Source organism: Labeo rohita, chromosome 9 (assembly GCF_022985175.1).
Source record: "Labeo rohita strain BAU-BD-2019 chromosome 9, IGBB_LRoh.1.0, whole genome shotgun sequence".
NCBI classification, from domain to species: domain Eukaryota; kingdom Metazoa; phylum Chordata; class Actinopteri; order Cypriniformes; family Cyprinidae; genus Labeo; species Labeo rohita.
In genome coordinates, this window is record NC_066877.1 from 1,965,799 (window position 1) to 1,981,942 (window position 16,144).

Below are 16,144 nucleotides of genomic sequence, written 5' to 3' on the forward strand. Positions count from 1 at the left end.
TGCCTATAGGTGGTGCTGTTGCTCTGTCTGTGAGTCTGTAGGCAAGCCAGCATCTTGTATGCACTGATAATGCACATCTGGCATCCTGTCTGCACGAAGAATCCACAGAGCCTGCCTCTATGAGATGTTGTATCTTTCATTGCGTTCAGAGATGAAATAGCTGAAATAATGTAAAATGACATTTATAAATTCAATGCCAGTTGTTATTTTACTGTGCAATTCTCATGACATTGCAGTCACACACTGTTCATCCACGTGAGATGTACTGCTCACAGAGGTGGTTAATACACTTATATTTTTAAAGTGGTGACTAGTGTGTGTAGTCATAAGTTTCAGTCTGGATCTAGGATCTCTTAGGTATCTTGGGAATAGGAAACTAAGATACTGTTTGCTACATACTAATATACTTCATATACTGAAATGATACACATCTCTAGTATTAGTATGCTACAGTGTATTGCATGTGTAATTCAATCATCTCAGAATTGCCTCTGTAGCATTTCTATCTAATTTTGTGTTAGAATGTCTTTTGATGATTCAAAAGATATTTGAATGGATTGGATATGAAGGTAAATGTGTGGCTTTGGAAATGAAAGGCCATGTCAAGCATACTACATTCACAATATTGGTAGCTGAAAGAATAACCAGATTAGCCACGATTCATCAAAATATAAATTTACTTTTGGAGCTTTCTGTAGAGCTTGTGTTATTTAATGATTACATTAAATTGGTCAAAAGTGACAGTAAAGACATCATGTTAGAAGATCATGTTAGATCATGTTAGTTTCAAATAGATGCTGTTCTTGTGAACTCTTTATTCATTAAAGAATCGTAAAAAAAGCATCACCTGTAGCACTTTTTTCATGAAATTAAGCAGCACAAATGCATCAAAATAAATAGATGATTTTGAGCTGCAAATCAGCATATTAGAAGGATTTCTGACTGATTTTCTGAAGATTGGAGTAATGATGCTGAAAATTCATTCAAATTTGCATTACAGAAATAAATTACATTTATAAAATGTATTCATGTAGAAAACAGCTGTTTTAAATTGTAATATTAATTATACAGTCCCCCAATAGTTTAAGCAGTAGTGTATATGCAGTGTATATACTGCAGAAATAGCACAAGGTCTGTCATTTTTCCTCTGTTGTAATCTGTCTGCTGAGGTAAATTTGCAGACTTAATAGGCTTTGGTTCTGAAATCACTGCAGGTGTCAGGTGGGTTTATGAGCTGCAGGTAGGGGGCAGCAGTGATCCACAGCAAATGTTGAAGGCATTGATCAATGTGTAAAAGGACAGGTTTTCTTGAGGTCTGATATCTGTCACATCCTCCTACACGCCTGGAGGCTCTACGCAAACTCCATTCATCATGTTGCGCACACTAACACTGGTGTGTGTGTGTTCTCTGTGTGTTTCAGATCAGCTGTTTCATGTGCTGGCCATGCACATGCGTCTCTACAGCATAGACTCAGCATACAACCCCTGGACCAGACTCACACAGATCACGCACAGCAGAGACACTGAGTGAGTACAAGCACACAATCACATTTCCTGAGCTGAGACTTTATAAAATGATAAATGGCTAAACTAGTGTAGAGCTGCACTACCTATTAATCCTGAGCAGAGATCAGAAAAGTTGCTGTAATTATGGAAATTTAATTGTTGTTGAAATAACTTTCTACTCACACAGTGAATAAATCCTTAAAAAGAGTAGTAGTTTCCACAAAAATATGAGTAAGCTTAATTGTTTTCAGCATTGATGATAATTTAAAAAAAAAAACAAAAACAAAACAAAAAAAAAAAAAACAGTTCTTGAACATTGAATCAGTATATTAGAATGATTTCTGAGGAATTATGTGACTCTGAAGACTGCAGTGATCACAGGAATAAATTACATTTTAAAGTATATTAAAGAAAAAAAAAATTAATTTGTTATAATATTTCATAATAATATAGTTTTTACCACATTTTTTGGTCAAATAAATGCAGCTTTGACAAGCATAAGAGACTTTTTTCAAAACCATTAGGGTAGTCTTACCAAACCTGAAGTTTTGAATGATTGGTTACATATACATATACATATACATATACATATATGCACACACACACACACACACACACACACACACACATCTATCTATCTATCTATCTATATATATATATATATATATATATATGTATATGTATATGTATATGTATGTATATCACATACAAATTAAAAGTTAAGGTTTGCTTAATAAATGTGTGCGTGCTGTGTGTAATTATTATGTTTATATAAATACAAACACATTCATGTATATATTTAAGAAATATTTACAAGTATATATTTATTATAATTTTTGTATAATTTATATTATATATAAATAAAAATATTTTGCACATAACACATTTGTCTTAAATATATACATTACTTTGTTTGTATTTATATATACATAATAATTACACACAGTACACACATTTATTAGGCAAACTCGATTAATCGTTTGACAGCCCTAATTTTGGTATTTTATTTAAAAGAGAAATATGAATAAAAACAGAAGGCAGAAGATTCTGAAGGCTTTTCATGTTGTGTCTCTGAGAGGGAGAGAGACTTGCGGAAATCGGGTTTCCATAGATACCAATAACTGCTGCATCTGGCAAATTATGGTGTGCAGCACTACATTTCATGAGTGCTGCGCTTTATTTTGAGGGTTTATGGCTGTGTGGAGGTTACCGCTTACCGCGTCTCCTGTTTAAAAGGCACTTAACACTCTCGGGCTGCTTAAATGGCCTCATTTTTCCTGCGTTGGGGAGGTAAGACAGGGTTTTCACCTGTGCGTCTCTTAGGACTGTTAGACGGGCTGGACTCAGACTCAGAGGGGAGGCAGCTGTGCCTATAAATACCTTGTTAGAGGCTTTTGAAGGAAAACTCTGTCACTAGACCCCTCAGGCACTTTAGCTGAGCTATTAATACAGCCATTTGAATAAAACCACTTCACTCCCTGTTTCTGCCCGCCTGTAATCACTTATCAAGCAAAAAAGACAATGTGTTTTTATTATCTGAGAGGCAGTTTTTGGACAGTAAATTAATTTTTTTATATGTTTGGATGTCATTGCATTATACTGGAAACGGAATATCAAAGTGTCATCTGCGTTTAAATGCTGCACAAGCTTTTTCAAAACTTTTTGCTCAATGTTTTTTAAATGAGCTCTTGATTTTGTGATTTTTAGTGGATATATAAAGTCTCCTCAAGTGTAAGTAAGCACAGATATAGTGCGTGAAATTAACTGTGGATTTGGATGGTGAATTCTGCTCTAATGGACAGCACTTTGTCCCACACACTCAAATAATTGGCTTCTAAATAAATAAATATTTGCTTATATTTTCCTTTTACATTTTAATTACTGACTTGGATTTATGTAACCTGCCCACCTACTGTACATTTACAGTAAAACTCCCTTGAAAGAAGCCTTGCGAATATTCACCCACAGTAATTAGACTCGTTCTTACATAATGATTTGCGCTGTTGCATTGACAAGACAGATGTAAAAGTATTCCCAGTGTATCATATTTTTCTTGCATGTATCACATGTATCAAGCACCTAATTTAAAAAATACTGTGCATACTGTAAATGATGTTTTTTTTTTGTGATTTAAGGCTGTTCTTTTTTTTGGTAGTGGTCATATTTTCTGTTTCTGGAGCATTTTTGTGTTCTATTATTGTATGATTGTGTTTTTTGTGCAGGTACTGTGATGATGAACGTCCTGAGGTGCCCATGCTCTTCAGAGACGTCCCGTCCCTCCTCATCATCTTCATCCTTACCATGCCTCAGCCTTTACGCAAAGGTAACATGCACAAACAGTACACTATTTTACATAGACATAATAAAATAATGCATATGTCTCAAAAACGTGCATATTTCAGAGTAAATGTCTAAACAATCAATCGTCAAGTTAGCAGATATATTGTTAATGATAAAATTTTACATTTTTAAATTGTTTTAAATAAATACAGTAAAAATTAAATCCATAACAATCAATCATTTGCCAGAAAAGGTTTTTCTTCCATCATATCAATTTCAATTTGAAGTACGACCTTTTTTTTTTTTTACAGCGAAACACAACTGTTAAACACGACAGCCAAAAGTGTCAGATTGAACTTTTGTAGACCAATTGAATGTAACAATTTGAAGTTTACAAATGATGCAGTAATTATTAAATACAAGAATGCATCCCGTGTAAACAGCAAAATCTACCACAAAACCAATTAACAAATTAATTTGCAAAATAGATTACATATATAGACAATGTAATTAATTAATTAACTTGTGGTGATAAAGATTTTGGTTAAAAGTTATTTGCATCGTGACTGAAAATTATGCCATGGTAAATTTGGTTGAGAATTAGATCTCTTTAAAGATTTTGGTTGATAATTACTTATTGTGGTAAAGATTTTGGTTGAAAATGACTTACATCTAAGTAAAATTTTAATTAAAATGCTAAGATTTTGGTCATGAGGAAATGGCATGGAATTTAAAATTTCATTTTGGCGATTTTAACAGATTTGGTTTGGAAAATGTTGTTGCTTACAGTGTTTTTATTAGATGTTTGTATTCCGTCCTGCAAAGTGCTTCTGTGCTTTTTTTTTTTTTATTTGAACCTCCACTTACACACAATCCTGAGAATATCATCTGCTGTGATGCACAAGGCCAACCAATAGAAAACACATAAGGGCAAATGACCATGATGCCTTGTGCTGCACTAGATGGACCATTTACAGCACTTAAAAAAAGAACATCTTCCTCTTTCCCCTCACATGTGAGTTTAGTCTTTAGATGGGTCATGAATGTCATTTGGTTGATCACTGGTCATTGATTGGCACTCAAATAAGAATCATGTGCTTTGTCGTGGTGAGCATGGGATCGATTTGAGTCCATCAGCCTGAAGACAATAAAGCTTGTATCAGAACAGAAACAGGCAATGCATGTGTTAAAGTATAGTTTAGAGCTGTCACAGACACTGTGTGTGAGGTGTCATTGTCTCTGGACTGTTAATGGAGTGTCATTGTCTCTCTGTGTGTGTGTGTTTCTCATCACAGCTCTGGTTCTAACACCTGCTACATGCACACAAGGGCTAATTACCCTCTCCAAAAAAAAAAAAAAAAAAAAAATCAAATGTCCTTTTTCTCTACACAGTCACATAATTGATTTTTGTGTCCTAACAAAAGACCCATGATTCTCTTGAAAGCTCTGCGATCTATAGAGCTCTTGAGTGAGTGTCTCTGTGTGCATCTTGTTATTGGTGCTTTTATTCAAGGATATAACCAACATTTTACATTCGGGGGAGACCTAAGAAAAAGTTTATAAACCTGCTCTATATTTTTGTGTGTGTGTGTATGAAAATGACTTATGATAAACAATCCGTTCAAAATATTCTACCGTTTTTAGGTCGCATTTATTTCAGTGACAATTTTGATTGATTTGATTTTGATTTGATAGATTTCGATATCAAATACATACTGTTCTTTCAGTTTTTGGTGTTCTTTTGGTTTTTATTCATCAAAGAATTCTGAAAGCATCACATTTTTCAGTAAAATAGTAAGCAGCACAAGTGTTTTCAACATTGAGAATAGTAAACATTTGTTGATCAGCAAATCAGTATATTGATATGACTTCTGAAGGATCATGTGACACTGACGACTGGAGTAATGATGCTGAAAATTCAGCTTTATTATCACAGGAATAAATTACATTGAAAGATATATTCAAATAGAAAACATTTATTCCAAATAATTATTAATAATTACTGTTTTTACTGTATTTTTGATCAAGTAAATCTAGCCCTTATGAGACTTTTTACACCTAACAACTTTCAAACATTGATATAAATTATTATAGCATTCCTGCTGCTGAAACTGTAGAGCGATGCAGTGACAAGGTCATGGGTTCATTTCCCAGGGATGAAAGTGATTGAAGGCTGGAAGTGATAAAATGTTTACCTAGAATGTGAAACAGTCATAGTGTTATGTAATTTGAGTGAAACGTTTTTTTTTTTTTTTTTTATTATAATCTTAATAAAATCATGCATAGATATGGACAATATAACCACAAACATTTAAGTGAAAATTAGTTTAGATTTCATGCTGTTTAAATATGTTTAGTCATAAGATGCAGTCATCTGGTGTTGGTGATAACAATGCTCTGTGTATGTGTTTGTGTGCAGAGCACTTTACGTGTGTGGTGAAGGTGTTGTACAGTCTGCAGTACACACAGGCTCTGGCCGCTCTGTCTATCAGATTCAGCCGTGAGGAGAGACTCGCCTGGAGCAACACCGGAGCTGCCAAGAAGGTGCCGCCAATGACCCACTTATCAAAACCAATTCTTAGACTTACTTCAGGCAGTTATAGCAAGCATGTGTCTTATAATAGTTCTGCCTTGTGGAAAAGCGTCATAAATTGGTTCAGAATTGCCACTTTAATGTCGATTCAGTTGATGTTTGTTCATGGGTTGTGTGTATTTGTATTGTTCATTATTCAAAGGCTCAATGTGCCTCTTCCAGACAGATATCAAAGCTGTAACTATCCCTTTTATAATGATTAAATTGCACATTAACACCCCTGAGGATAAGCTAATTTCATTAAGAGAAAGGATATGTTATTGCCCCTCAGAGCTGTTTGTTTAAAGGGGTGATCGTAATAATCTTCAGATAATCAAGAGTGAGAAAATCCTTCAGATAAATCTCACTCAGAGGTTTTCATTAGCACAGAAGAGATCATTAGCAGTGGTTCTGCACTCAATTAAATGGCTATTTTTGGTGTAGAGGAGCTTTGTGGGAAATAAGTAATGTTCATGTCATCATTTAGACTACTTTTATTCTGCATTATAGTCACACGTCATCTCTCTGTCTCTGAAATTGTCATTGCTTTTGCAAATTGCTGACTACCTTAAAAGCAACACGAGAGTTTCAAAACCTTCAAGTTGTCTTCCTAGACAGCAATATTGGGTATTGTAGGTGTATTCGGATGATCAGATATGTTGTTAAAATTCTGGTTAAATGTTTAATTCTTTCTGTGATGACCAGCAGTGGTGTCTAGGTAGTCAGCTCATTGGGATTTGAAACACAGCCAATGTAATTCATTCCAGTTGGTATAATAACAGTGATTCCAGTCTGATGGGAGATATTTAAAACACTGTTTTCTTTCGTTCATGCCATTTCACATGCAGAACACGCCAAACTCTGACAAATCATGGGAGTCGCTCCTGGGTCACATGATCTCTGAGCTGACCAAGGCCAAAGATGTGTATGACACCAACTCTGAGGAAGCATTTGTGGTGAGTCATGATCTCCAACGTAACACAACTGAACACTTTCATAACCCCATTATATAGTAATCATTATTAGTAATTATAAAGTACATTGTTCATGTCACTAACTTGCAAATTTAACATGAAACAGTACATCTTTCCTCGCTCACTGATGCTCCAAAAGGAAAAACGATGCATTAAGGGGGTGAAAACTTTTGGAATTTGAAGATCTGAGTAAATTTAACTTATTTTGTTTTCTGGGGAACATGTAAGTATATTCTGTAGCTTCTGAAGGGCAGTACTAATTGGGAAAAAAGTGATATTTAGGCAAAATGAGAAAAATGTACACATCTCCATTCTGTTCAAAAGTTTTCACCCCCCGCCCCAGTTCTTAATTCATAATTTTTCCTTCTGGAGCATCACTGAGTGTTTGAACCTTCTGTAATAGTTGTATATGAGTCCCTCAGTTGTCCTCAGTGTAAAAAGATGGATCGCAAAATCATACAGTCATTGTTGGAAAGGGTTCAAATACACAAAAATGATGAAAAACCAAAGAATTTGTGTGACCTGAAGGATTTTTCTGAAGAACAGCAGGCAGTTTAACTGATCAGGACAAACAAGAGACTCATGAACAACTATCACTAAACAAAAAAACACAGCTGTGGATCATTCAGATAACAACACAGTATTAAGAATCAAACGTATGTAAACTTTTGAGTAATTTTTATAAATTCAACTATTATTTTCTCTTATGGACTATAAGTAAACATCTTTTATGTAAAATATCTTATTCAGGTCAGTACTAAATAAAAACCAACATGCATTTTGTATGATCTCTCTTATTTTGGTAAATTTTGCAGATTCTGCAAGGTGTATATAAACTTTTGACTTCAACTGTATTTTCGTAACAGTGTAAAAGTCTTTACAGTTCTTTTTGATCAGTTGAATGCATCCATTCAAGGTATTAATTTCTTAAAAAAAAAAAAAAAAAACTTCTACTCATCCCATAATTCCAGAAATTTTCCTCATTTCATAATGATTTCTATATAAAACACTTGAAGTTTCATAACAACCAGCCAAAGAAGAGTCAGCAGCTCACTGTTATTTGCACGTGAAGCTTGTTCTGATCTCTGAGGAAGCTCTTGTGTGCTGCGGCCTGCTGTCAGATGGCTGTTTATCAGGGCTTTATCAACAGGGAATGAGCTGTTATTAATGATGTCTTCTCTCTGTAGTTGAGCTCCAGTGTGTGGTCTCCTCAGTCCATTGAGTTCAGCCTACAGCAGTTCTGTCTGCCCTTCCTGAGACTGTCCTGTTTACTGCAACACCACCTGTATGGAGACAGCTTACCTGGCTGCCTGGTATAGAGACACACATACACACACATACATTTAATCTACTTTCTAAATGAAGACATTCCATAGACTTCTGTTGTGTTTGTGTAAAGCTAGTTTGAAATAGCTGATAGACTGATGGGTGTCTCTGGTCCCAGGTGGAAGAGGAGTTCTCTCTGCTGTCCGGGTGCCTGGGTTTAGCTGGTTCTGTTCAGTCCAGTGGAGCCATGAGCAGTGCAGCGTGTCTGGAGTGGAACATCAGTGCTTTCGATCTGATCAGTCAGTGGTGTTCAGAAGTCATCGGTCTGTCTGATACTCCCGCCCAGCAGTCTGTGGTCAGTTTTTCTTTGACTCCTGTGTTTCTTTGCACCCTGTTTTATTTGAAGTGTTACTAACACTGGTGATTTAATGAGTTGTTGTCTTTAATGCTGTTAATGAAGTAGTTCACTTCCAGAACAAAAATGTACAGATAATTTACTCACCCACTTGTCATCTAAGATATTAATGTCTTTCTTTCTTCAGTCGTAAAGAAATTGTTTTTTGAGGAAAAAAAAAATCAGGATTTCTCTCCGTATAGTGGACTTCAGTGGTGCCCGCAAGTTTGAACTTCCAAAATGCAGTTTAAATGCAGCTTCAAAGGGCTCTAAACGATCGCAGCCGAGAAAGAAGGGTCTAGTGAAACTATCGGTTATTTTCTAAAAAAATTAGTGTATATACTTTTTAACCTCAAATGCTCGTCTTGTCTAGCTCTGCGTGTACTCTGTGTATTCCGGACAGTTAGGGTAGATCGAACAACTCCCATCTCATTTTCTTCTTCAACTTCAAAATCATCCTACATCACTGTTTTACCTTTTTTTGTGAAGGACGTTTGATCTTCTTTGCACGTTTACTTTGTAAACACTGGGTCGGTACTTCCGCAGTGATGTAGGATGATTTTAAAGTTGGAGGAGAATGGGAGGTTAAAAAGTGTATAAATTGTCAATATTTTTTTTAAGCAACCGATCGTTTCACTTCCTCGGGCTGGGATCATTTAGAGCCTTTTGAAGCTGCATTTAAACTGCATTTTGGAAGTTCAAACTCACGGGCACCATTGAAGTCCACTATATGGAGAGAAATCCTAAAATGTTTTCCTCAAATAAGACGTGAACATCTTGGATGACAAGGGGGTGACTAAATTATCTGTAAATTTTTGTTCTGGAAGTGAACAACTTCCACTTCTTTAACCACTGTGAGCACCTGTGTCAATAAGCATCATATGTGATATTTAGTATATAACTTTGTAGAGCAGAGTTTAAACCAATAAGATTTCATATTGCAAAACAAATTTAATGACTCTGAGCAGCAAAATATCCTGAATTGTGAGAGTCATGATTAGACTTTCACTAGATTCAGTTTTGATTAGATTCAATTTGGGTGGATGTTTTGCTTTACCATTCAAATGTTTGGGATCAGAATTTTTTTCTGTCCACCATGTGAATATTTTTGATTAAATTGATGATTTTACCTTCAAATTTTTGTAGAAGATGTTACAAAGTGAAGAGATTGCTTTGACTGATAGTGAAAGGTAATTTAATCAGGAATCTGAGTGTCTCCCTTGTCTCTTGTCTCCCTTCAGTCTCTTTTAGTTCAGGATCCGCAGTGGGCCGCCCCTCGTCTCCTGCACCTCCCAGACAATTACAACACCATCTTCCAGTACTACCACAGGAAGTCCTGCACCAGTTGTGGCAAGACCCCCAAAGACCCTGCGCTTTGCCTGGTGTGCGGCGCATTCGTCTGTCTGAAGGGTCACTGCTGTAAACAGCAGGGTGTCTGTGAGTGTGTGCTGGTGAGTATGTAAAGAATTCTGTAAGCTTCAGTTTGAATGATCCTTACACTGATGGTTATAATTATATGTATATATTTTTTTTTAAAATCCAAAGCACTCTCAGCACTGCGGAGCAGCGACCGGTATCTTCCTCCTGATAAACGCCTCGGTCATCATTATCATCCGAGGCCATCGCTTCTGTCTGTGGGGGTCTGTGTATCTTGACGCTCATGGAGAGGAGGACCGAGATCTACGGTAAAGCTCTCACTGCGCTGATGGCCAGATATAGCATCTAGATTTAATTTTCAGGGTCCCAGTAACTGAGTCAGAAATGTTCTTTTCCATTAAGTAGCAATATTAGTTCTCTGGGATTGACTGAAGGGCCTTTTTTATAATCTTTGTAAGGACAGTTTTTATAATTGCTATATTAAATGTAACTTAAATTTAACCGATTTCAGTGAATCAGAATGCGATAGACTGTTATCAATCAAATTTTATTAATATATAACAAAAGCATCTAACATGGCATTAATGTTTATTTACATAGACATACATTGCCCTCCGAGAGTTTGGAAACACCCCTGGCAAAGTGTGGTTTTGGACGATATCAGCATAAATCCTTATCATTTTTTGGTGCAAATACATTAAAATAACATGACATTATTATTGAAGACCAGCAATAATAATTTTCATTTTGATTACAAAATAATGGCAATATATACATGTCAAAGTCTAATACATGGTGCGAGTCGATCTAAATGTAATTGCTGCAAAATTGGCATTTTTCAGATAAAATTTTTATTCATATTCACATTTCATGTTGAATTTTGAGGGCATTTTGTTAAAGGAGAAGTCCACTTCCAGAATAATTTTACAGGTAATGTAAATCCAAGATGTTCATGTCTTTCTTTCCTCAGTCATACAGAAATAGTTTTTTTAAGGAAAACATTTAGAAATTTTCTCCATATAGTGGACTTCTATTGTGCCCCGAGTTTGAATTTCCAAAATGTAGTTTAAATGCGGTTGTAAACGATCCCAGTCTAAGAAGAATGGTCTTATCTAGCGGTTATTTTCATAAAAATAATAACATTTATATACTTTTTAATGCCAAACGATCGTCTTGTCTTACTTTGCCTTAACTCTGTTTTTGTTCGGTTCGTGACAGTTAGGGTATGTCGAAAAACTCCCATCTCATGTTCTCCCTCAACTTCAAAATCATCCTATATCACTGTTTTACCTTTTTGTTGCGGGTGTTTGATCTTCTTTGCATGTTCACTTTGCAAAGACTGGGTCGGTACTTCTGCAGTGATGTAGGGTGATTTTGAAATGATTTTTGAAGTTGAGGGAGAAAATACGATTGGAGTTTTTCGACATACCCTAACTGTCTTGAGTCAGAATACACAGAGTTCAGGCAGAGCAAGACAAGACGAGCGTTTGAGATTGAAAAGTATTTAAATTGTATTTTTTGGTGAAAATAACCGATCGTTTCGCTAGGTAAGGTCTTTCTTCCTCGGCTGGGATCCTTTACAACCACATTTGGCATCGTTTGAAGCCGCATTTAAACTGCATTTTGGATGTTCAAACTCGGGGCACCATATCAGTCCATTATATGGAGAAAAATCCTGAAATGTTTTCCTCAAAAAAACATAATTTCTTTATGACTGAAGAAAGAAAGACATGAACATCTTGGATGACAAGGGGGCTGAGTACATTATCTGTACATTTTTGTTCTGGGAGTGGACTTCTCCTTTAACTTTTGTGGCATTCCTGCCCTGCTCAGTGGTCATTTATTTGTGGATTTGAGTTAATTTCCCTGTTGATTCCTTTAATAGAGAAAATGGTTTCTATTTCCTGCTTTAACCTCTTGTTTTTTTTTTCTATTCTGTAGTCGAGGAAAGCCTCTGTATTTATGTGAGGAGAGATACCGCGTTCTGGAGCAGCAGTGGGTCTCGCACACCTTCGACCACATCAACAAGCGCTGGGGTCCCCATTACAATGGACTTTAACAGTACAGCCCACATCCTGGAAGAGGACAGGTCACATGATGTCAGTCCCAGCCTCTGTGACATCCTCTGATGATTTGTTTCGTGTAATATAAAGAAAACCTGCATTGAGTTGGCCACAGCCTGGGTTCATGTGAAGTTTAGTGTACAATCAAGCCTATTGACTAATAGCGTGTGTGTGTGTGTGTTTAAAAGTGTTTTTTTTTTTTTTTTTTTTTTTTTTTTTTTTGTGTGTGTGTGTGGATTTATAGGGGAGAATTTTGTTTTGTCCCAGCAAGCTCACGGTGAAAGCACACTGAGTGACTGTGTCTCGTCCAACGGACGCACAAGTGGAATAATACTCCCGTTCTGTAATGTTTGGAAAACTGACATAGTTTTTGAGGAGAGAGACTCTTGGAAAAAGACCAATGTTAAACAAATCATGTACAGATATCAGAATTAATATCAAAACCTTGAATGCTAAAGGTACCAAGACTCTCAACATACCGCCCCCCCCTCCCCCCACCACCACCCCATGACCACATCATGCTATTTGAGTTGAAACACATCTCATAAGACTGACTGTGGGTTCTAAAGCAGGGTATGAGATGAAATATCAACCGATTTGAGCTTAAAGTGAGATTTATCTCTGCTTTGAGGTGTAGTTGAAGTCATCCTCAGGAATTTTATTTTATAAGTTCTTCTTTTGTTTTGTAGTCGCAGATAAAAATTTTAATATTTAAAAAGTGCTGCTATTCATTGTTTGAAAAAAGTAAATTATACCTTTGTAAAAAAAGAATATTTTTACAATTTTCGTCTTTTTTTTTTTTTCTAATGAAGGCTTTTTGATGGTGGTTGGCTGGTCTGTAGCACATTATATTTAATGACTGGAAATGTCATAAAGGTATTTTTTTTTTTTTTTTTTAAACATTAACGTATTTTTTTTGCATTAAGAAAATGAAGTTTGTTTTAAAATAAAGGATCTCCGCAATTATATTCATAACAGTCAAACACTATTTGCCCCAAATTTGTATTACTGTAAGCCATCTTGTTTGTTTGTTTGTTTGTTTGTTTGTTTTTCCTCGGTAGTGTTTTTTGTGTCTTTCTTTTGCTGTCAAGAATGGGCAGTTGTGTTTCATTTGTTAGGAAAATAATGCAACGCAAATGTGATTCTATAAATCTGCTTCATTTTTTTTAAATGCAAAAAAATAATTTCTTCTTTTGTTTGGTTAGGGGGAAATAGTGTTCTGTGAATATTCTTGACAGATTTCCTGAGATTCACCAAACTATAACCTAAAAATCTGACCACGTGCCCACTGAGTCAGTTGTCCCTCAAAGTTTTGATTGTCTTTCCCATATTCTAATTACATAGTAATGCCTGGACTGGTGTCAGACGGTCCATAGGGGGCAGTGTTTGCCATTACACTGAGCTCTGGTTCAAAGAGATATTTGATGGCAGTTCTGTTGGTCTTATGTATCTCGATGCTCAATGCACATTTGCAAAAATCCTCTGAAGTAAGAAAATTTGTTATAGGTTTTGTAGCAACTGGCGTCTAGAGCATAATTTCTCCTCCTCTAGGATTTTGCAGATAGTGAAATTTTCTCATTTAAAGACATTATTCATGTGTTGTGAAGATATTTTGATGCACACAACACCCGAGATATTGAATTCCTGATCTAAGGTGTTTCTGAGTAAAGGGTTGTCACTTTATTCTACTGCTTTGAACTCGGCCAGATTGTGTGTAGATCCTTAATGCAAAAGTATCAGACCAAAATAAAAAAAGAAAAAAAGAAGAAACCTGTTTTGATGTTATCATAAAGTAAAAAATGAAAAAGGAGAAAAAGGTTATTTGGTACTTGATAAAAATAGACGTTTTAGCGAAGGCTAGTTTTCCAGTCCGATAAACGTGGTGTTCCTCAAAGCTCTGTCCTCGGACCATCTTTGATTGTGTAATCTGTAACTGTGGAGAGGGCATTATGTATACACAAGTTAATTATTTGAAAATGCATTAAGCTGGATCACATCAAATTGAATATTACAGCCCAGTCCAGTGATGGACATGTATGGTATGGCACACAATTCTTTTTTCTTTTTTTTTATTTCACGCAGATCCTATGTTAGCAAATAGTTTTAGTACTTCTTTTCATTCTTCCCCACTTAACAATTAAGATCAAGCTTCACATTAACATAAAATGACCCCAGTTTAAACCTGATTGTGACACCACACTGAGAGTTCTTGAAAAAAAAATAAAAAAATAAATAAAATAAAAAAATTGTCCCATCCTATTTGTTTTAATTGTATATAGAAATTTAATACACACGTTTGAATGCAGTTTGCAGAACAGTTTCCATATGATGTTTAGTGTGTCTATTTTGGTTGTGAGTCACAATCAAAATAATGACATTACTGGAGCCCTTGTAATAATAATCAGTGCGATTACAGTGACGCATCTAACATCCAGCTATATCCAAGTGCATTTTGCTTTTGTTTGTTTCTTACCGAAGCACCCCCAACACCACACATATACACATTCAGACACTCACACGCCAGAAGAAGCATGTTTGGTTTGTATTGATCAGTTTGATTGGTAGGTATTGATTATCATTGCTGCAGTCATGCCATGCTGGAGAGAGGATGTTTTCAGTGCACTTGAAGTTTGCTTTCTTTTCTTTATTTTGATTTGGTTTCTTGCATGCTGCTGTTTCTGTTATTTTTTTCTTTTTTTTCTTCTTCTTCTTTGAGAGGTCTTTTCTCTCCTTCCCCACTTTGTATAGACAGAAAGTTGTGTTAAGCGTGATGGGTGGATAATGCTGGTGTGTTCTCCTGCGGTGAATGCTTGTCAGGCAGGCAGTAATACAGTACATTACTGTAGGTGCTGATTCAGACTTTATGATGTCATCTCTGAAAGGGTGACTTTTAATGACATTTAATGCAAAATGTAACATATGTGAATAAAATATACAGATGCTCTGATATGCTTTTGTGTGGTTTTGTTCTGCCCCCAATCCAAAAATGCACAATCCACATATTGTTGAACAAAGGTCAACATCCCACAGCAGTTTTATTTATTTGTTTTTGTATTCTACTAGTACTATATCTTCAATTTTATGTAAATGACGTCTTTGGATGCTGCATCACATCTTGCTGGATTTAAATCATGAGTTTGAAGTGTTCAAATCAAGACAACAACACAAGAATCATCCAGTTTCATGCGGTTTATTGCATTTCATAGAATATAATTTAATGCATTTGAACTCTTGTAAATTATTCTTCTCATTACGTTGAATATGTATTTGATTTCTATATACTTACGAATATGGCACCTATACCGACTTCACCTGCTTTAACATTTTTACATACAAGACCACAAGGGGTCTGCATGGGAAGTAGGGTGCCAACTCGTGCCGGTCAGCAGGTAAAGTAACACGGAGTTACTACAGAGAGCGTGTCAGTAATTTCGCGAGGAGAACAGGACAGGTAGGCCTACATCTTTCGCGGAACCCCAACTTTGAATTTACCAATTGTCATTTAGAACGCTTCTATCCACATCCCTGTAAAGCCTCTTTATGACGTCATATTAAGCCGTCTCGGAAGAGCGTTTTTAAAAATAAATAAATAAATACATAATATCTCCGACTGAATAGGACTCAATATTAGAACATAAATACCAAAAAAAAAAAAAAAAAAAAAAAAAACTTGCACACATGGTGCTATAGGGGGATCATTTATAGCTGGGTC

At 35.7% G+C, this 16,144-nt stretch overlaps 1 protein-coding gene across 4 annotated transcripts in view; it reads left to right on the top strand.

Annotated features, from left to right (window-relative positions):
- ubr3 (ubiquitin protein ligase E3 component n-recognin 3) overlaps positions 1 to 15,379 on the top strand; it is a 66,318-nt gene extending 50,939 nt beyond the window's left edge. For all 4 annotated transcript variants that reach the window (XM_051118933.1, XM_051118935.1, XM_051118934.1 and 1 more), the window contains 9 exons: positions 1,422 to 1,527; positions 3,729 to 3,829; positions 6,206 to 6,330; positions 7,207 to 7,314; positions 8,520 to 8,645; positions 8,777 to 8,953; positions 10,234 to 10,443; positions 10,538 to 10,677; positions 12,311 to 15,379. In XM_051118933.1, the coding sequence (XP_050974890.1) occupies positions 1,422 to 1,527; positions 3,729 to 3,829; positions 6,206 to 6,330; positions 7,207 to 7,314; positions 8,520 to 8,645; positions 8,777 to 8,953; positions 10,234 to 10,443; positions 10,538 to 10,677; positions 12,311 to 12,428 (1,211 nt within the window). In that variant the 3' untranslated portion in view covers positions 12,429 to 15,379. The remainder of the gene's footprint in view (positions 1 to 1,421; positions 1,528 to 3,728; positions 3,830 to 6,205; positions 6,331 to 7,206; positions 7,315 to 8,519; positions 8,646 to 8,776; positions 8,954 to 10,233; positions 10,444 to 10,537; positions 10,678 to 12,310) is intronic.
- Positions 15,380 to 16,144: the final 765 nt, after the last annotated feature.